The sequence below is a fragment of the Microcaecilia unicolor genome, chromosome 4 (assembly GCF_901765095.1).
Source record: "Microcaecilia unicolor chromosome 4, aMicUni1.1, whole genome shotgun sequence".
Classification (NCBI taxonomy): domain Eukaryota; kingdom Metazoa; phylum Chordata; class Amphibia; order Gymnophiona; family Siphonopidae; genus Microcaecilia; species Microcaecilia unicolor.
Window position 1 is genome coordinate 339,652,334 of NC_044034.1, and position 22,718 is coordinate 339,675,051.

Sequence of the window (22,718 nt, forward strand, 5' to 3'; positions counted from 1 at the left end):
CTGCACGGGCCAGGGGAAACAGAGATTAACCAAATTGCCTTCCTTGCTTACCCCCCCCCCGCCCTGAGCCCTCCCTCACCCACCCTCCTCCCCGATAGTCATCGCCGCAGCCGCTCGCCGTCCCGCCAACACCTCAACGACAACGTGGATGCAGCACCTCACAGGTTTGCTTTCTTTTGAGTGTATGGCGATGACGGCTGCACAGGGCAGGGGAAACAGAGATTAACCAAATTGCCTTCCTTGCTTACACTGCACTACATAGCCTTACGTCCATCCCGTCTACAAACATAGGGGAGGGAGGACCGCATGCAACTCGGAGGGGACACAGGGAGAGACCGAGGGAGGGGAGAGGGGGGGGAACCTTGCTAGCCCCCGTTTCATTTCATACAGAAACGGGCTTTTTTTACTAGTGTGAGAATATTATACCTCCTTGTCCTCAAAGAATGGTAATTCTGTTTTATATTTGTACAAGTTGCTTCCCTTCTAATTTTCCAGCAGCCCTGTGAGTTATTTATTTATTGCATCCCACATTTTCCCACCTCTTTGCAGGCTCAATGTGGCTTACAATACATGAATGGTGGAAATATATTAGAAAATAAACATTTAGTGTTACAGAAGGATCTTGGTCAACATGATAATGATAAAACATGATAGTAACGTTACAAACAGATATTGTAAGAAGTCCTGAATATATGTGGAGGAGTTGTGTGTATTCACATTGGTTGATCTTTGTGGTATGCCTTGTTAAAGAGATGGGTCTTCAGTAGTTTGCGGAAGCTCGTTAGTTCGTGGATCGTTTTTAAGTTGCGCGGCAATGCGATCCATAACTGTGTGCTCAAGTAGGTAAAGTTTGATGCGTACATTAGTTTGTATTTTAGACCTTTGCAATTAGGGAAGTGCAGATTAAGGAATGTGCGGGATGATCTTTTGGCACTCCTGGGTGGTAAGTCTATCAAATCTGACACGTAGGCTGGCGCATCTCCGTGAATGATTTTGTGAACTAGGGAGCATACTTTGAACTATGACAATGGTGAAGATGTAATTAGTGACTGCTAAATATGGTTTGTTTCCAAGCAAGAGAGTCACAAAAATGCAAGACAAAAATAGCAAAACATTAAAAATAACAGGGTTGATATTCCACCAGCAGCTCTGAGTTTTGTTGGTGGAATATCAACCCTGCCACCAGTGTTATGCCAGAAATTCAATGCCAGGACATGTGTCCAGGCTCCGGCATTGACTTTCCGGGTTTGAAGAGCTGGCTACACCAAAGTCAGTTAAGTGCGATATTTAGCACTTAACTAGCTATGGGGCACCACATAAAGATAGGACCAACTTTTATTCGGTCCTATTTATGCGGACACCTTGGCCAGTGAAAGAGCTGAATATCGGCATTTAACCAGTGAAGTCCTGACTCCATCCTCGGCTTGCTCCCTAAATAGCCAATTTTACAAGGCATTAAATGGTCATTTTTGGTGGCATTAACCGATTAAGTGGCGTGACCATTTAGCCCCGAACAAGCAATTTAACTGGCCACGAGCAGTTTCTGGCCGGTTAAATCACTTTATCGACCAACATTTTAAAAATAAATCTTTATGTTGTACATAATCTAAAGGTATTCAATAGGCAGACTTGTTCTTGACAAATTAAAGCTGAACTATATTATATTAATTTAACTTAATCAGTGTTTCTCTGTATTAGTTTCAATTCATGGAAAAAGGGTATGGCACCATTGTATTCATTTCTGGGGGTGCGCAGGCCAAAAATGTTCATTTCATTTTATTTTGTTCTCTCACCCCCCAGGGAAGTGTCATAAACAGTTTGTTTATTCACAATTTGCTACAAATATTATGCACTATTTTTCAACAGTGCACACGTTTTCACTCTTTTTCAATACTGCACACTTCGTGAAATGCACATATATGCACTATCAAGATATAGTGTGTACTTTTTGCAGTGTGTGCACTCATGGCACAGGAAAAACACCAACATTTCATTTGAGGCTGAAAACAACTGCACATCCTTATTCATTTCTAAATTAAATATTTTTCGACTTTATATAGCACTAACCTGATGGACACAGATGTTACATCTGTCACAGAATACCATATCATTCCCTTCCTCACTGTCAGGGGAACGGCACACATCACAGATCACATCTTCATCATATTCTATACCTAGCCCTTCCTCAGTCTTTATAGCATGGTTCATATTCTCATAGCACTGTCGTTCCAATACTTCAACAGTCTTCTCCATCATATTCTCATTCACTGTCCCACATCCTACAAGAAAAAAGGGAAAATGCAATTTAGAGGTACACAAGTCAACAAAGCCAATGGAACAAGCAGTAGCAGCTGGTAAAAACAGATATTCAAACATTTTACTAAATATTGTAATTCATCATTGCTGGGAACTAGATAGATATTCTGTGGACAGCAAAGCATGTTCCAGTAACAACTAGCAATGGAGTAAATTTAAACTTCAACAGGCTGCCAGAAACATTCAGTCACACAAACTAGAGTCATTTTTATTGGAGCAAAAACAAACAAGATGGGTGTACTTTGAGGTCTTTAGTTTGCTTGAGTCAAAAGGCATCATTCTTTATAATCCAAAGCACACAAGTTTGTTCACTTTTATTTGAATATGGTCTTCAGGGGAAAAAAGGATTCTCATTTTATCTGCCCATCTCCAAAAATTCACAGTGATGAATATATGCTCTGCATTAATATACATGACTAACTAAACCTAAATCCATCACAATCTTGGATAAGAACTTAGAATGCATGCAAGCACTGCACCATCCAGTCGTAATGAAAGCCAATTGAAGGTCAATAAGATATTGTAATTCACTGAATCTGCAAACTGAAATGTATCTATTCATTTAATTTATATGCCGCATGATCTGCTATTCTCGGCAGCTTGCAAAACATAAAATTGCAGGCCAGAAAGTACAGTTTAAAAAAAAAACAACCAACAGATCATAAAATTTTGAGTCCAACTATACATCATGCCTTAAATCTGTCTATTAGGCCAACGGGATAAAAGAGATTGAACCTGGAGTTCTTAGGTCTTCAGATTCAAATCAGTAATAGTATTGTGGCTGTGTTTCTCATGTGAATGCCTTTAAACAGTTGTCTTCAACATCTTTGTAAAGGGACCCTTGCTCTTTATAGATCATGGGGTCAACAAGTTTCAAAGTTTCAAGTCAACCAATATAGAAAAATTGACCTGTATTCTTCTAACCTGAGCATAATTGTATGCTATTAGCATAAATTCTGCATTGTAAGCCTAGATCTGCTAACAGCTTACATAGTAGAATTAGGAAGACTTTGAACAGCACTGTTGAAAGTGCTGAACCTTGAGGTACTCCTAAAAGAGTATCAAACCAATCTGATCTGTCTGATCCACAAACTACTGAATATTTGAGAAGCCACAAGTGATCTAAACCATTCTACCACAGTACCAGTTACACCTATGGTGTTCATTCTGTTCAATAAAATGCTATGGTTTACAGAGTTAGAGGTAGCAGAAATAGCCAAAGTCACAAAGAGAATACCAAGAACCTCTGTCAAAATTAGACCAGATTGTGTCAAGAACCAAGATTAACGTTTCCATGTTATGCTAGGGATGAAATCCAAACTGATTTATTGTCCAAACATTTATGCTTGTCAATGAAATCCTGCAACTGATCTAGTGCGACTTTTTCAAAAGACCTTAGCAAGGAATGACGGATGATATGGACCGATAATTTTCTGCTATCCCCAGGGTCCAAGACTTTGCATTTAACAGTAGGATGCTTTAAAAGATCCGGAAAAATGCCTTACTGGAATAACTTGTTTATTAGTGTAGATACACTGTCAGTTAGGACTGCACTCATGAATTTCAAAACTGAGGGGTAACAGAGATCCAATGCACAAAAGGAGTTCCTGACCTGAAAGGCTAATTTGTTGAGCAGAGATCATAGTAAATTCTTTCCTCTGCAGACCATTTGTTCAAAGGACATGTAGTCTTCTCAGGTGTTAGATTGTTATCAAAATTCTTACTGATGTTCTGACAAATGTCCTAAATAATTATTGCAAGTGAGCTTTTCAAGCACTGTGAACAATTCTTGGGTATTTGAGGGAGAAGTGGCCATAACTTTGTTAAAATGTTTTTTGGGTCTATCAGGTCGCCAACTGATATTGCTGTAAATGTAAATTATAAGAGTTTCCAAAGCTACATTTGTCATTCATGTTTGTATTTTCTTAATTCTTGCTTATAAAGTTTCAGTTGATCAGTAAACTAAGTGACTTTCTTAAATCTCTTACATGAGTATTCTTTCCAAGGAGTTAACTGATCTAAAGCATCTGTTAATGAATTAAAATTCAATCATATCAGAGACTGAAAGGGAATCTAAAAACTGAAGCTCTGGCACAAGTCAAGTCTGACATCATCTACAGTGTAAAGTTCCCGTGAGATGTAGAATGGTTTACTTTAGACAGGGGATCTGGACTTTTCATAACAAGAGAACAAATAATAAGTGAGTGATCTGACCAAAGATGTGTTCGGATATTAGCTTGAATTCGTGAACCTTTGAAACAAAATTGGATTACAAATATTAAGCCTAATATGACCAACACTATGGATAGGTCCTTCAACTGGCATCTTCGTAAGTGTGATAGTTTGCAGAAATTCAGCAATCATAACATTGGTAACAGTTAAATCAGCATGAATTATGATATCAGATCTCAAGTTCAATCAGACACACACAAAAAAAATCTTGGTTTAGTAAGCCTGGGACATGTTAATATAGGGTTAAATTCAAGGCAGAAGAGAAATTCAAGACAGAAGAGATCAGAACTAAGACCTCTATCCCATCATGGATACTTATAGACTTATAAAAACTTAGAACTTTCTTTATGTAAATGACTGCCATAAAACATCAACTTCTCATGTCTGCTACGTTAGCCAAGATAAGGCTAGAGGCACAATGGGAACTTTCATCAGCTATAATAAAACCTCACTGATGCCCCAGGGTGCTGAGTGGGTGAACGGAAAATTTCAAACCGTAGAATTACAAAAAGTACAAAAAAAAAAAGGAACGAGAACACCGCTCCTATGAGGATTAGAGCTCTTCAGTTTAGAGAAGAGATGGCTAAGTGGAGATATGAATGACCTCTATAAAACAATGAGTAGATAGAACAGTGGCCAATCCAGACCACAAACACTAATCTGAGCAAAAGAACTACAGCAATACAGCTAACTTAAGGATCTGGGATTCAGCTGGTACAGGACAAGGAGAGATCAGGCAAAACTGCAAGTATAAGCATACCCCCAGATACTATATATAGCGCCGAGATTTCTGTGCAAATATCGAAGAACATTCCATAAGAATGTGCAAAACTTAACTGGTTAACAAGCTAATCAGCACTGATAATTGGATGTTAATTATCGGCATTAATTAAAATTTATGTGCACTACTCATTGAGTGTATTCTGTCAAGTGGTGCACGCAAGTTCTAATGTGCACTGCCAAAAAGGGGGCGTGGAACGGGTGGTTCATGGGAATTTCAAAAATTTGCAAGCAGAGTTATAGAATGCATCTGTTCCACACCAAACTTAGGCGCCGGTATTTATACCAAGTTTTCCTTGGCATAAATGAATGCACCTAGAGTTAGGCACTGGCATAGCCCCTAGGCATATTCTATAAACCCACTTAGGTGTATTCTATAAACCACACCTAAATCTAAGTGCGGTTTATAGATTACACATAAGCGGAAATTTTTTCAACACCAATTTTTCAGGTGCCATATAAATAGAATCTGGTCCATAGCGGCTTCCAAGTACTTTCAAGTAGTTCCTCAAAAAAAAAAAAAAAAAAAATTCCCAATATCTTACATAATAAATCAAAAGAATGCCTTTAATGTCATTCCACATAACTTCAAAGTGTAGTTCTATAGACCCTTTTATAATAAGATTTAGAAGCTACAATACTTGTATGTGAAAGGCGCACATCATGAGTTGATTAGAGCTTGCAATTTAGTCAAGATACTCAAGACACATGATCTTCTGGAGATGGATGGCAGACAGGAAAATATGATAATTGTGAAATTTAAGAGCAGCTCACAGAAGAGAACTCTTCAGGTGGAAAACTGGAATAGTACAAACGTTTGGAATAGTTTGCTGTGAGTAAAGATATTGGGAAGAGTTAACATGACAAGAAAAAAAAAAAAAAACCTGTGTGTCTCCTAGATGAATAAATTTATAAAAGGACACCTATGTCCAAATAATAAAAGGGCACTTATGTTATGAGATCAACATAAGAGCTTAACTAGCTTCTAAATTCAATTAAAATGGTCTCCTCTTAACTATAGGTCCTTCCACGCAAAATGCAGCCATCTGTAATTAGTTTCCAAAACTGGCCTAGATTTGTTAAGCTTAAAACAAAATGCAAAGTGAGGTACAAAACCATTCACATAATATTTTTATATATACATGTCTCTCACCCGGCAGCAAGAAGTCACTTACTAAACTTCTGAGAAAGTAATTTTATATGACAGAGGATAATTTAGAAATTGGAGTAGAGAGGGATAGGGGAGGGGGAAGGAAGGTGAAAATAAATACTAATTTGACAAGCCACAGAATGCTGAGATATCCTGTTATATTAAGTGAATGTCATTGAATGTCTACTGTACCTGTAATTTTCTAATAAAAATGAGTTAAACATACATGTCTCTCACCATACAATTTACCCACAGCTTTTCTGTATACCTTTTTTTTCTTCAAGAAAGAGCCAGAGCAAATTACATCACGGCAACAATACAACCATGAATTACAACAATATTCAAATACAAATCAAAGAACATGGACAACTAAACCCCAATATCATTCCCACATCACAAACTCTTCTGGGTTGTTCCCAAAGATCACAACAAGTATGCAACTATTTGAATTTCATCTGCTATGGCTATCAATAGAAATCAAACAAAAAAAACACGGAAGAGAAATAAGATGATACCTTTTTTATTGGACATAACTTAATACATTTCTTGATTAGCTTTCGAAGGTTGCCCTTCTTCCTCAGATCGGAAACCTTCGAAAGCTAATCAAGAAATGTATTAAGTTATGTCCAATAAAAAAGGTATCATCTTATTTTCTTTTCCATGTTTTATTTTGTTTGATTTCTATTGATAACCTTTAAGAGTGGACTAACACGGCTACCACACTCATCTGCTATGGCCAAATTCTGCCATTCTACGAAGTAAACCTCAACAGTGCATCTGTTTGCTTAAGCATTCTTTTACAACAAGACTCATGAAAACGCATAATATGCTTAAATCCAGTGGTTTTCAACTCAGTCCTCAGGGACCACCTGGTCAGTCGGGTTTCCAGGATATCCATAATGAATATGCATGAGAGATTTGCATACCAAGAAAGCAGTGCATGCAAAATTTATCTCATGCATATTCATTGTGGATAACTTTAAAATTCAACTGGCAAGGAGGTCCCTGAGGACTGGGTTGAAAACCACTACTCAAATCATAATCATAAGTAGCAATGAGAAACATCGCTACTTATGGAGAACTGTTTTATCTAAAGCAAATATGCTAAAAACACAACTCCCTTGTCCCAACTTGCACAGCCAACATTCGTAGCCACAGCCCCCAGTACTTTAGAAGAATAGATCTTATTAAAGAGAAATGTGCAATAAGAAAAGCAAATCTGGCATGAATGTAGCGAGACAGTAAGTCAGACGAGGAGAAGCAGAGTCAAGGATAGGTTTAAAACATGTGCATGACAACATTAAACAGAAATGAATTTTACCAAGAGCACAAGCAAGGCAGTGCAAAGAGATGAAGCATGATTAAACTGAGGTGATTTGTAAACTAGAAGGGCTGCAGATGCAGGTGAGGGATTTTATGCACCGTAAGGCTAAAGACGAGCTATTGTTGACAGTAACAGAACTGGAACGGGCGATGGGCTCGGGGGCAGGGAGGGGTGGCATATCCAGGATTTATAAAGCGCTTTTACATCAATCTTCCCCCTTGTCCCAATACTGATAAAATGGGAGACTCTTTCATCCGTCCATTATGAGCGGGATAAATGGCCCCGTATATATAAAACTTTACTGAAATTTTCTGTGGCAACACCTCTGGTGGAGAATGGGTACAAGATGTTATACCAGTGGTACCTCACCCCCCACAGAATACCACGTATATTTCACACGGAGGTCTCAACTTGCTGGCGGGGCTGTGGAGCCCGGGGTACATTCTGGCACATATGGTGGGACTGCCCGACCATAAAGCAATTCTGGACAGATTTAATATTACACCTCCACACTAAGCTGGGGATAGCAATTACGCCGAGCCCGGAGCTTTGTTTACTTAACATACCAGTGGAGGACATACGTTGCTCATTTCATGGTATTCTCTCTCATGTAGTAACAGCAGCACGTATTTTAATTGCTAGATATTGGAAACAAACAGCGATCAAGTCTTTAAAAAAGTGGATTACTGTTGTTTAATGGCTAAAATGACAGCTGTGAAGCGGGGACACATGGTAAGATTTCTCAAAGTGTGGACAATATATATGGACTGGAGAGGGATCTCTGTTTGATAGGTGGAGGATTCCTTCGGTTTGAACTGTTGAGCCTGACTGTTGTTACCCTGGGGGGGGGGGGGGGGGTTGCGTAGCATTTGTTGTCAACAGCGCATTTTGACTGTATATTAAGCTGAAGTATTGGATATTGTATTGAACTTGTTTATGTGAAATAAACATACATTAAAAAAAAAAATAAATAAAAGAAGGGCTGCAGAATTTTGAGAAACCTGAAGTGGACAAAGAACTGAATGAAATAACGTAATGTTATGGAAATCAAGATGAGAAGAGAAGTTTCCAAGGCTGTCAAGCTTCAAATGAATCCTTTTGTCCAATGGTTGACAAAGTTGACGGCTATAAACTAGTCTTTGAAAGGGAAGACAGCAACAGAGAAACGTTCACCTTGATCTTGCAAATTCATCTAGGCAACAATCTCATTCATATGGCACTGTTTGGGATATCATGAGATGGCTCAAAGTAGCAGATCCTTTCAAAGATGTGGTCCATAATGAGACTTCTCAAAACAGCTGCTTTTCTGCCATGGATGGCAACTAAAATCTATCTCAATTTTAAATGGCCTTTGGGCTCCACAGTGGTAGAAGGCCCAAGATTAGAGAAAAAGTAAAGAAAAGAAATGTATTTTCCCCCCTTGAACATCAGAAGTTTGCAGCAGTGGCAGCTACAGATGAGAAGAGTATCAAAATAGATGGTAAACAGACTAACAAGGCTCAAAAGTGGTTACATGGCAGCTCCTTTCCATGCTCAATCTTTTGCTTATCTCAGCACACTGAATATTACCCACTCGTGAGGATGATTTATCCAGCTTGTCAGAGAAATTTCTTAAAAAAAAAAAAAAAAAAAAAAAAACTTACTCAGATCAGCTCAGCATAGAAACAACCAATACATATTTGTCTGTACAAACAGATAAATAATTCTTACCCATTTCTGCAAGCTCATCATTGAGTTCTTGTAGCCAAAACATATCCATTTCATCTAAGTCATACTGACACATGTTCTCTGCCAATTCCAAAATGTTGATGTAGCCATATTCTGCAGGCTCTGGACTGGAGCAATGAATGTACTTTCTGGGTCGTGAATACAATACTTCCTTCACTTTTTCAGCAATCACTCTAAAAATGTATAACACGAGCATCAATAAAAAGGTAACCATAATTACACTATCATCATTTTATAGGTTTGTATTATTTTCAATCTCAACTTGGCCTAGAGCATTTCAAGTAGTTTTCAATATATTTTAAAATATGGTGGGGGGGGGGGGGGCTGTCACATGATGCAGATGACTTAGCAAGATGCCCTAGAGAGGAGCTCCAGGTTGATCCCTCTACATCTGCTTTTAACATACCGAATTTTCGCTTGTTGGAGCCCTATTTTGTATCTCGGGGTGCTAGCTGCTCAGCAGGCAACTGGGCGGGCGGTATCTGTGGGTTATGCCAAGTAAAGGCTCAGTACATCACCGAAACCCTCCATGCACAAGCTCTTCCAAGATGGCGATGGCACCTGCTAGTCTGGTGGTAACTTTGGATAAGGTAGCGATAATGGAGCTTAAGAATGCACTTAACAGGTGTTATGGAAGATAAACTGTCCCAAATTCAGGGGATGGCTATACAAGAAGTCAAGGATAGCCTTGACTCCCATAACCAGAGCTTTGCACAAGTTGAGGAGCATACTGTACAGCAGGAGGCCCATACAGCAGGCCTTGATAATTTGTTTTGAATGTTGGGAGTAGCAGAACCAGCGAAGAGGATCATGAAAATCGTAACCGCCACGATCATTTGCACCTAGTAGGCCTCCCAGAAACTAAGGATGGGGAATTGCATGTATGGTTGAGTCCTGGCTGCCCACTGCATTACGGCTGCAAAATGGCCCAACTTTATCATCGAGAGAGCATAAAAGTGTGTAGGGTAGGCTGATCTTTATATGCCCTCCCCCACCAGAGAACCTATCTTTATCCTAGACTAGATTCCCCTGAAGAGGTCAAGTGAAATGGAAATAAAGCACATACACAAAATATATATATAAAATAAAAGCAAAGGTCAATGCGGAGCGAACTCTTGAGTCTCTTGAACTGCAGAGATTCTACAGGGCTGGCTCAGAGATACACTTCAGACCTCTTATTTTTATTGGTACGCAATCAATGCCACATCATCATTAGATTCAGGAACCAATCACATGTTATCAGCATCATATGGAAAACATTACTCATTAATCATTACTTTTCTTATGAAAGTTCAGCAGAATCATGGAAAATTGTTGTAATATCAGAATGTGTCAGCAGTTGTCCTTCCAGCATATTAGAAACAATCTGGCCTATATTTTATCTTTCTAATTCAGTGTCAAGTATCTGGTCAGGCAACAGATCTTAAGTCACTTAATGCTGACAAATCTATGATTTCCCAAAAGCAAACTGTAATTAAATTTACTGATCAGGGACACGGTTTCGTGTTCTTTATCATTCTGCTAACCTCATAAATATGTGTTATGTCTAGCATCTATCTCAAGTTATTTCAACATTAGCTCAGTGTTCAGTAAATTATTATCATTTTAGTATCTGTAAGCAAGATCATCTAGCTGCAAGCTTTTTGTTTCCCCTGATTTAATTATTACATTAAATTCCTGGGCAGCTCTTCATAATCACTTTCAACCCAGACCCAGGGGTCTCTATTCCAGACCATCAAGCACAGCAGGGGCCATAGCTTGCTGAAGTGACAGCCTTTTGGAGATAAGGTGGCTGAAGTTTCTGACCTTATTAAAAAGCATACTGATACCATCCAGTCCTTCTCTCTGCAGCCTCCAGCTGTACCCTCCTCGACTAAGAGGTTCTCGAGTGGGCCTAGGTGGGGACCCTACTACTCTTAAAGTCTTAGGTTTCCACTGCTTCCCACTTTAGCCAGCAGTCCCAGCTTCAGCAGTCCCGACTACGTCAGCCAAGGACCCAAAAGTCCCAGCTGGCTCCCCAGTCAAAACAAAGATCCAAACTGAAGATTTGTACATGACAATCAGCTGGAACCGTAGAGAAATATATCCAAAGCCCTTGTCTCAAAACAGCTACTTGTACCCAGATATTTATTGCCGAGACTTTCTGAAGATTTGGATTTTACCTCCCACTGGAAGAGATGGCTATGTTGTTTATTTTCAAAAGCTGAAGACAGGCTGCATTTTGGCCTGGTTGTTGGACTGCCTTCTTGAAGGCTGCTGCCTCTCTCTTTGATATGGGGGATAGCACCTCCTGTGGTGAAAACTGGCTCAGGAACAGATGGATTGTTTCACTGCGGCTGACAGTAGGAGGATGGAAGAAGTGGTCTTCTATTAAGATCTTTATTTTAATCCTAAACAAAGTTATTGGTTGAATGATTAGGATCAATGAACAAAATGTAAACAACTATGGGACTTATTTTCAAACCACATAGACTTACAAAGTTCCATAGGTTACTATCAAGCTCATTTTCAAAAGAGAAAAACGTTCATAAAATGACATAAGTCTGCATTTGGACATTTATCTCACAAAGACGTCCAAATCAGTATTTTCGAAACCTCTTTTTAAACATCTTTCTCTGAAGTCCGTCAGAAGGATGTCTAAATTTCAAGGGGGTGTGCCAGGGACGTGTTCAAGGCAGGACTTTGGGCATTCCTAAGACTTAGACGACGTCTTTCAGCTATAAGGGAACAAAACAAAAACTCCCAAGACTAAAACTTAGATGTTTTGAGCTACACCTGTTTTATAACATATAGCTGCAGTGAGAATTGAACCCACTTCCCTAGGATCAAAGTCTGCTGAACTAACCACTAGGCTACTCCTCTACTCCACACAAGAGGTGCCCCAAATGACCAGAAGACCATTGGAGGGAATCAGGGATCACCTCCCCTTACTCCCCCAGTGGTCACTATCCCCCTCCAACCCCCCAAAAATGTGAGTATAAATATTACTTGCCAGCCTCAGATGTTATACTCAGGTCCATCAGAGTACCATGCAGGTCCCTGGAGTAGTCTAGTAGTGGTGCAGTGCACTGCAGACAGGTGGACCCAGGCTTCTACCTCCCCCTACTTGTTACACTTGTGGAGGAAACTGTGAGCCCTCCAAAACCCACCCGAAACCCACTGTACCCACATATTGGTGCTCCCTTCACCTGTAAGGGCTATGGTAGTGGTGTACAGTTGGGGGTAGTGGGTTCTGGGGGTCAGCAGACAAGGTAGAGAGCAATGGTGAGATGTGTACCTGGGCATTTATAAAGTCCACTGCAGTGCCACCAAGGATGCCCTGTTGCTTTCCTGGGATGTCACTTTTCCACTATTCTACCTGATGCCTTCTATTTTTTTTTAATAACATCTGAGCCTTGTGTCTATTGTTTATCGTTAGATTTGGGTTTGAATTCAGATCTATAGATGAAAAGGAGGTCTCATTAAGTATATCTAAATACCAGAGTGCTATTTTTCCATACTTAATAGCAAGAGTGTACATTCCTAATTACCTGTCCCAATGCAACTGAAGCTTTTACCTCCTCAGTGCATGTAAATGGTTTCATATCCCTGTGTGGATTCTCTGATGCCATGTGAGGCTTTCTTTCCAACCAAAGCTTTTACCACACTCAGGACATGTAAATAGTTTCACTCCTGTGTGTATTCTCTGGTACATTGTGAGGTTTACCTTCTGACCAAAGCTTTTACCAGACTCTATACATGCAAATGGTTTCTCTCCCATGTGGACTTTCTGATGCACTTTGAGATTTACATTACAACCAAAGCTTTTACCACACTTAGAACATGTGAATGGTTTCACTTTATTGTGGATTTTCTTGTGTATTTTACGTTTTGCATTTTGATGTATTTGTTTGAAAATGGACCAAAAACATCCAAATCACAACACATTTTTCCAAACAGCATTTTCAAAAGGAAAATAGACTTTTCTTTTTGTAGAAAATGACCTCTCCTGTTTTGATTTTGGACGTTTTACAAAAAAACATCCACATTCAGACTTAGATGTCATACCCAAAAATGCCACTTGTGCATTTGACTTGCCCAAAGTCACAAGGAGCAGCAGTGGGAATTGAACCCATGTTGCCAGGACCAAGGCCCGCTGCACTAACCATTAAGCCACTCCTCCTCTGTTTTGCATTTGGACGTTTCTTGTTTGAAAATGGACCAAAAAAAAAAAAAAGGACGTCTAAATCACAAGACATCCATAGCATTTTTGAACACAAAATATAGACGTCTATCTTTTTCGAAAATGACCTTCTTTCCTGTTCAGTATTTGGACGTTTTTGTAAAATGTCCAAATTCTGATTTAGACGTTCAATAGAAAATCCCCATGTAAAGTAAGTGCTTTGAAAATATGCCTCCACGTGCACATGCTGTCCAGAAGTTTCCTGTGAAGCTTACAGAACTCATCAGCTTTCTCAGAGGGAAGGAATTCTGCAAATGAGAGAGTACTTTGTATTAGAGATTTTACGTAAATTGTAGAATAAAGTTGATACTGCACGAAAAGTTTTTCAGCCAAAAGAGTCCAATGTTCTAACTTCTCTTCCTGGAGAAGCAGGAACACAAAATATTACACTGCAAGAGCACTTTAAAGCAGATTCCACAACTCCGTAATGATGAGGTAATTGTTTTCTCAAACCCGGTGCATTTCTGTATCCTATACATTGTATCTACCTGTCATGGAGTCACCCAGTTTTGAACAAGTGTTCTTCATAATTGTATGAAGAGGAATAGTGATTCCTTCTCTAGGAAGAGTCGTAATCTAGAACCAGATTCCTCCTCTGTCTCTAATTTGAAAGGCATGGCTTGAGCCATCTCATGGACAAAGCAAGGAAAGGACATACTTTCTGGAGAAAACTCAAGTCTCTCAGGTGGCAGAGAAGGATCAGATGGGATGCCATAGGACTATCGAGCTAAGATGTCCTGTGGATCTTGATCCATCTCCCAGGAGAGGTCCAAGTCAGGCTGTTCATGGGAAGTGCATGGAAGAGAGTGTCGACTAGTGTTGGCTCCATGTTGAGGCGGATGAGCCTCCAAGGTTGGAGAAAGTTCCTCTGCCTCAGGAATCAAGATGGCGTCGTGAACGGATGTTGGGTCAGCCTGCTCCTGAGCTTCTCCACAGACGCGCTGCTGTAGTGGAACTTTCTCTAACCTACGGATGGGGAAGAGAAAAGGAAAGGTAGCGGTTCCTACCTCCGTGGTCCCGCAGACTACTTCCACCACTCGCCAGACGACTCTGGATACTTTTGGGGTCGGGGTCCCTGGAATTCGGACACCCACTTCGACGAACTCGGCCCTGTTGAGGACCGAGTGCAGCAGTGAGGGAGTAAAGCTTAGCCCTCCCTCTCACACTGCACCTCCGCGACCCGGAAGCGATTTGTTGCTCCTGGGGTCACAACGACTGGAACCATTGGAGAATCCTGGTTCTACAGAGGTTGTTGAGGGAGGACCCACGAGCACATCTACCCCGAACAGAGGAACAGCAATGCAGGACTCTTTTCGAGGATCTGCTACAACTGCCCAGGAGATCGAGGCCGTGAGTACCGGAGTTTTGGAAAGACCTGCAGTGGTTACAATGATATATTATGGGATGCTATCCAGGGAGTGAATAACAATCTACTTCTGCTGAATTCTCTTTAAAAAATGAAATTACCGATATAAAGAAATCTAATCAACTAATGGCTGAACAAGTTCAAGAGCAATGTTAAGACTCAAAAAATTGAAGGACAGTTTGAGAAATTACAAAATTTAACAGAGGCTTTAACTAAAGAACGAGAAATCCAGGATCGAAAATTGGAATACCTTGAGAATAATGGACGGAGGAGTAACCTGAGACTTTTAAATTTCCCCAAATTTCCTTTAATTAATGCATTGGATATGTTGAAAAAATATTTCAAAGATATACTGGGACTCTCAGAAGAGGGTTATCCCCCTATAACGAGAACCCAATATATTACTAGGATATCTTCATTACCTAAAGATAAACCTCAGGCGTCTCCTACTATGGAATTGAACCTGACAGAATTCCTGGAATCTTCTCTGATTTAATTACCGAACGCACTACATTGCTGGTGACATTCACACTTGAACTCGACCGCAATAATATCCTACGGTTATATTTCAGGCATATGAACGATTTATTCATGGGTCAAAGAATACAAATTTTCCCTGATTTGGCACGAGTCACTGAGAAGAAAAGAATTTTTTATGTATAAACCATGGGTTTTAAAATTAGGTGGAACTTTTATTTTGAAATTTCCATGTAAGTGTTGTATTACCTTGAATTTGGTGAACTACCTTTTTTTTAACCCTAAGAAATTACTTGATTTCACTGAAGCAAAGGAAAAGAATGTTATACCCCGAAAAAGTACCCGTAATTAAGGTAATGCTGTTAGAATCGGCTGTGGTTGTTTGTAATTCCAGTCCGCTCAGAAAAAAAAAAAAAAAGAAGGGGAGGAAAGAAGGGGAAAGAAGAGAAGGAGGAAGAGAATTTATGTTGATTTTTTTTCTCCTTTTTTCCTTTTTTAAATGTTAGAATTTCCTAGCTCTTGATTCCTTATGTTGTGGACAAAGTAAAAATTAGAAATATTTTTGATTTAAAGTTGCAGGTAATTCCCTTGCTTTGTAATAACTATTTCTGTATTTCCTACATTTATGTTATATTGATATAAATGTAAAAATTTAATAAATAAAGAATTTAAAAAAAAAAGAAAGTTCTTCTGCCTATGTTGACGCATACATCAGTCAGGTTTGTGCTGCCCCCGACGGTCGGCATCGAGCCAGTGTGTAGGACCTCTCCCATAACTGTCTCTCCAATGTATCGACAGGCTGGGCTAATGCTGGTGCAAGCACCCTGTAAGCCTATATGGACTACGAATGTAGTAGCCTTGAGAGCTCCTCCTTGAGCATAACCCAGATTCCTCCTGAAGAGCAGGCGTTGGTACCGGCTGAGGAAGCGGTGTGGACCAGCCCGAGTTAAAGCCTTTGCAGGCGTAGGAGATCTCAAAGACATTGAAGATTCTCAGTGAGAAAAAAAGTTGAAGAGAAGAAGCGTGGTAAGTGCAGCATGGACGCTTCCTGTGCATCGAGGACATCAATGCTGTAGAAGTGTGGGCACAGTGCCTGGAGGGAGAACGATGGCGATGCATTTTAGGTTTTTTTATGCTGCAGGTCCTCGATGCATGCAACAGCAATGTTGAGGACAGAGTCCTCAGGTATACGCGGTACTGAACTCAATGTCGTACCTCCCCAATATTACGTCAGTGCACCCAACGTCGATGCTGACACCGATGTACGTTCTGCTTTGAGTACCAAATACCCTGCCATGCTCAATGCAGATGTAAATGCTGATGCATAACTAAAAAGCATTTCACGCTGGACTAAGAGAGATTTAAGGGTTGTCGTTTGCATGCACATGCAGAGGTTACACTGTATGTATGTCCTGGTGCTCTGGTCCCAAGCACGGAATACACCTGTTATGGGGTGGGCAGGGTGTCTGTGCCTGAAATACTTCTACTGCATTGTGAGGGAGTATACAGAATGCTGCCCTTCATCCTTAAGGAGAGTCAAACAGATAGCCCGAGCCATCTAAAACCCATTAGTCCTGCAGATTGATTTCACTTCTTAAAGCCACTTGGCACCCTAGTTGACATGGAGGGGAAAATGGCCAATGTGAGGTCAAAAGGCTCTATGGCCCAGGGAGCTTGAGTAGTCACATATCCAAAAACGGGCAATGTTTCCTGAGCAAAAAGGAGGACTCAAAAGCCGCAAAAGGTCAAAAATAAAAAAATGGGGGAAAAAATGTACAATTTGAACAACTTAATACAGAAAAAAAGAATATGAAAAGAAAATATCCCAGAAAAGGGAAGGCACCAAAAAGGCAAAAGTCTGACGTGCTAAGGAGAGATTTCAAAAACTCTCTCTCTGCTCTGTGGAAAATGATAGGCTATGGGTCCCGTACTCGAGTGTCGGGCAGGAAGGCACCTGCACATATGCGGTGTGGTCACTGCCTCAAAGATTTAAAGTGGCAGTGCACTAAGTAGTGTCTGCATCGGACTCCATGCATGACGTCACCCACGTGAGATTATTATGCCTGCTTGTTCTCAGAGAACACCTTTTCTACACCATTCTTTTTGGTTTGCAAACCTTAGACAGCAACTGAAACTACTAGTTAGCTCCCCCCACCCAAGAGAGTTGTCTTTACACATAGAGGTTGTAGAAGGTGGTCAACTACAAGCTGGGGTACCAGTTATCTAGTATAGTATGTGATATTAGCCAATGATGTCCTATTTGTAAACTTTAATTTCCAGTGAAAAGACAGTGAAAACTTGTAGAGATTGCTGGAGAGGCAAGACAGTTGCAGACTGCAAACTTAAGAAAATGAGGACAGCAGCTGGCGAAATCTTAAGACTGGCAAGGCTCGCCAAACTGTCAATTCAAAAACAAAATGCTCAAACTGAGGAAGAGAAGGGAGACTGCTCCTGAGAGAAAGGCAACCTGACCACACCCAAAACACAGGTAAGGAACAACCTCCATGAGGAGATGAAAGTTGAAATGAGTCTCACATCCAGATGCAAACTCCTATGTAAGAGTATTTACATTCCTTTTACTCTAAACCTGCATCTTAGTACAATTAGTAGTAACTTCTTAACACCATGCATTATCTCTTCTTTTCTCAAGAGTTCTCTACCAGAAATGTGTGATAAGGATAGTGCACATCTTTGAAAAATTAACCGTATGAAATAAGTTATTGGGAATCTACTCAATACTTACCTGAGAGAAGGTTGTGGGATAATAGTCTGGACTGGCTGGGACCTGAACACCCTTCTCCCATTCCTGCTTCCACGAGTCCACAAAAAGATAATAGTCATCAAGATTAATGTAATGAGAGTCTGGGATTTTCATGGCACTTATAGGTCTTTCCGGAATACCTACAGAGAGACCACAACCGTATATGAGAAGCTGTCTCAATACCATGAAATGACATATTTAACCATTACATTGGCTAACTCTCCTCTCTGATTACTCCCTTTAAAAGAACGTATTTTAAAGACATACCTTAACAAACAATTAAGTGTGTGCGTTTGTGTCTGAACTGAAATTAACTCTGATAAATGGTATGCTGAGAACCATCACGTTAATTCCCTCCAAATGGGGGCTTAATATATTTTTAATGCATATCCTCAGGAAAGCAATCCTAAATTTGAGGATGCAAATATTAAGAGATTGCATATACTCATGTGATCTATAAGTTATCATCATACAGTTATAACTAAGCTATTTTATTATGTTTAACCATCAACTCAACCCTTTTCAATAAAAATCAAATAAAATGAAAGTATTACCCCAAATATTCTCTGGAGACACAGTTTAACAATCTTACAAGTGAACTAGCTGAGAACATATTACGATAAACAGACATATAAAAACTTCCAATGCTTTCTGGAAAAAGCAAATGCCTTTCTGTACATAAATGAAAGATTCTGCAATAGAGGGTGACCAAAACCAATTTTTATACAATAAAAAAAAGAAGATGGATCCAAAAATGAGTAGAAGCCTCAGAGATAAGCAGACACAACAATCAATGTCTACGAAGCAGGTAGACAAGCAAATGGAATACAGAATGCCCTCAAAATGTGTGATAGAAAAGCATACTAGATCTGTGGAATCTTTGGCCACAATTCACCATGCAGGTTTTGAATGAAGTTGAAGACACTATAGCATATCGCCCCCCCCCCCCCCTTCTCCCCGAACAAAAGCAGGCACCACTACTGACTCTCCTGAACAAAATTGGCCCCCATCTGTAGGCCTCTCCTCCTCAGGTTTACCTTACAAACCATGGTGGTCTAGTGAACTACTCAGGGCAGGAGCAATCTTCAGTTACTCCTGTCCATGCAGGCTCCAATCTCAAAATGTTTATTATAGGAAGCCATTTTTGACTGCAGAACCAGTAAGGGCAGAAGCGACTGGGGATCACTCCTGCGCCAACTAGGCTATAAGTACATAAGTATTGCCATACTGGGACAGACTGAAGATCCATCAAGCCCAGCATCCTGTTTCCAACAGTGGCCAATCCAGGTCACAAGTACCTGGCAAGATCCCCAAAAAGTACAATACATTTATGCTGCTTATCCTAGAAATAAGCAGTGGATTTTCCCCAAATCCTAGTGGAGTAGCTACAGGTAGGCCTGGGTGGCACAGGACCACCCAGATGCAGCGCCACATTGCTCTCTTTCCCCCCCCCCCCCCTCCTCCGTGGCATCCCGGCACAGGCACCCTCGGCGCCTGCAGTGACCCACCCCCGCCGCCAGTAGACCACTAGGATTAGTAAGTTACATCTGGAGAGATCTATGGGTGTGGGGCCTGCTTTTGTTCAGGGGGAGGGGGAGTTGGGCATTTTCAGCCAAAACAAGGCCAAATTCAATTCAGTTGGCCTCTATTCTACAAGAACATGACCCCACAGCTACCCTCAGTTCTATATAGGAGTAACACTTGATTCATCTTTATGTTTGCAACTACATATAAGAACAGTAATTAAACAGATCTTTTTAAAAATAAGATTGGAGAGAAAACTACAGGATTATTTAAATCCTATGAATTTTAGAATGCTGGTTCAAAGCTTGATAATTTCACTTTTAATAATTGTAATGCTTTATATCTAGGCTTGCCAGCTTTATGTCTTGCATGCACTTCAGAATGCCCAAAACGCTACAGCAAGATTGCTATCAAAATGTCCTAAATATGAGCAGATTTCACCTGTTTTGCATGACCTACACTGGCTTCCAGTGTCCTGGCAGATCCAATTTAAAAAGGTCTCTTATTGATTCATAAAGCCCTGAAAGCAAACTCCATCAGCTTTAGCAACAGCTTTGAAAATTTATTGTGCTGCTCGATCACTGAGACAGGCTGAAAATAATCTTTTGAGATACCTCCATTTCATGTAATAAGCTTACATTCACTTCAATGTAGTGTCTTTCAAGTAGCAGGTCCATAACTTTGGAATTGCAGAAAATAGAAAAAGAGAAAGAAAAAAAAAAAAACTTTCTTTCTGGAAAGAACATATTTAAACAGGCATTTTCATGAACATAAGAACCATTAAAATTGGATAATAGGGCTGAATAGTTTGGGTTGACATCGGTTGTTATGAACAGTTTGATCAGTTACTCATCGAGCCATACTTGTTAGACAGCAAGTCAGTAGTTCAAGGAAGGTAATCGGGTAGTCGGCAGATTGTTTGTGGACGTAGGTGAGCTAAAAGTACTTCTATGGCAAAACAGAGGCTTTAGTAGGGGCAGTTGAGAGTCGTGAGAGGGTGACAGCTTCTAGGTTCTGGGTGTGAAGGAATTGCTCTATAGAGAGGAGGAGGATGGGAAGGCACGATGAGTGAATGGAGTGCAGGTTGGGATCTTATTGATTATCCGTTCTCTATCAGAAATTTCATAAAGAGGTGAGCCTTCAGCCATTTTCGGAAGGAAAGATAATCAGAAGACCATCTTATTTCTGTTGGTAGAGCATTCCAGAGTTTGGTGGCCAGAAAGGGGAATCTTATGCTGAAAATGGACATGTAAGGTCACTTCTCTGCAGTTGAGGAAATCAAGAAGGGCAAAGTACCTGGTGCCTTTCAGTGTGTTTTTTTAACATAAGGTCAATAAAATTATATACATATAGTCAGGTGCCAAACCCTGTAAGATGGAAAATAAAAGTGTAGTGAGTGTGAAGTATATTCTGGCTTTTATTGGTAGCCAGTGTAGAGCGCATAATAAAGGGATGGCTCTATGGTATTTTTTTTTTTTTTTTGGCTCTGTAGATTAGTCCTGCTGCGGTGTTTTGGGCTATTTGGAGTTTTTTTCAGGCTCTCTCTTGGATTTTCTCTTGTACTCTGCCAAATACAAAAATAGAAAAGATGTACATTTACCAAAGCAGACACATTCTAATCCTTAAAAATAATTAAATCCTTTTCTTTTCTTCCTTTGTTGTCTAGGCATATTTTTCTAATTGGGCTGGTCCCAGTCGCTTTTCAACTCTCCATCCTCCAGTCTTCTCCTAAATTATTTTCCAGGTTTACCTTTCCATTTCTTCTCTCTGATTTTGTATTCTTCCTTTCTTTCTCTACATTTCACCCTCTAGTTCTTGGTCTCCTTTTCACTTCTCATCTACCTACCAGCTTTTTCCATCTCCATCTCCCTCTTCAGCACTCCCATTGCCCCGTCTCTCTCCTTCCCCATTCCTACCCTCATCTCTCATTCACCTGTTCCCTAGTCCCTCGTTTCCATCCTCTGTATCAACCCTCTAAGCCCTTATCTATCCTCACCAGTCCCAGCTCCATCCCTTACCCTCCTTCCTTCTCTTGCCTCCAGGCCATTCTTTTCTCTTATAACCTCTACGCCATCTCCTATTGCCTCTTTCACCTTTATTTTAACCAAGAATCAAAATTAGAAAATAGAGGAGGCAACAGACAGATACAAAAAAAAAATCCTTATGATAACTATAGAAAACCAATGGAGGATAAGACCACAACAACCAGGTAAGCCTATTGCACAATGAGCTAAACACCTCCAACAAAGAACACAAAGTAACAAGAGGCTTCAGCAAACATAATCATAGGCAAACCGACAGAAATGCTACAGTGGAGAAAAAAAGCCAAAAGGCACACTAAAACTCCACGTTGCAGGACATGTGTCTGAACTCTGAGGTTACTATAAAAAAGTCCATTTGCATAAAGGTCAACACTACAAAGCATGTCCAGGCCAACACTTAAGTTTGTTTTTTTTGGTATATGTGCTGCCAAAGTGAGAACTTTTGGAAAGCCTGGGAGCTACAGGGGGAGCCTGTGGGGAATATACCCAAACAGGGTGAACAGGCAAGAGGGGTGGAGGGATGGGGACCCCGCACCTCTCAGGAAAGGCCTCACAGGACCAAGCCAAAGCCTCACACAGTGGCACTAAGAAGTACGACTGGGGACTGCAAAGCCAAGCTTTGAGCTCACCCAGGTATGGTCCTGAGACTGTGACCTGGGAGTGGCCATTAAGCTCAACCATGTTGTGCAGCCACAGCCACGGCCAGCAGAGTGGGGAGCTAGGCCAGGGACATGAGTCTCATCAGCACAACCTACCACCTGCTAAAGGTAGAGAAATACTGGATTGTTCCAAGGAG

The 22,718-nt window shown here is 40.4% G+C and overlaps 2 protein-coding genes across 2 annotated transcripts in view; both read right to left on the reverse strand.

Annotated features, from left to right (window-relative positions):
- LOC115469451 (protein Jade-3-like) overlaps positions 1-22,718 on the reverse strand; it is a 166,056-nt gene that overhangs the window by 78,484 nt on the left and 64,854 nt on the right.
- Positions 1-22,718, reverse strand: part of LOC115468173 (protein Jade-3-like) — a 40,343-nt gene that overhangs the window by 12,630 nt on the left and 4,995 nt on the right. The window contains 5 exon segments of the mRNA XM_030199713.1: positions 2,068-2,279; positions 9,513-9,677; positions 14,336-14,353; positions 18,335-18,481; positions 18,484-18,496. Coding sequence (XP_030055573.1) covers positions 2,068-2,279; positions 9,513-9,677; positions 14,336-14,353; positions 18,335-18,481; positions 18,484-18,496 — 555 coding nt within the window.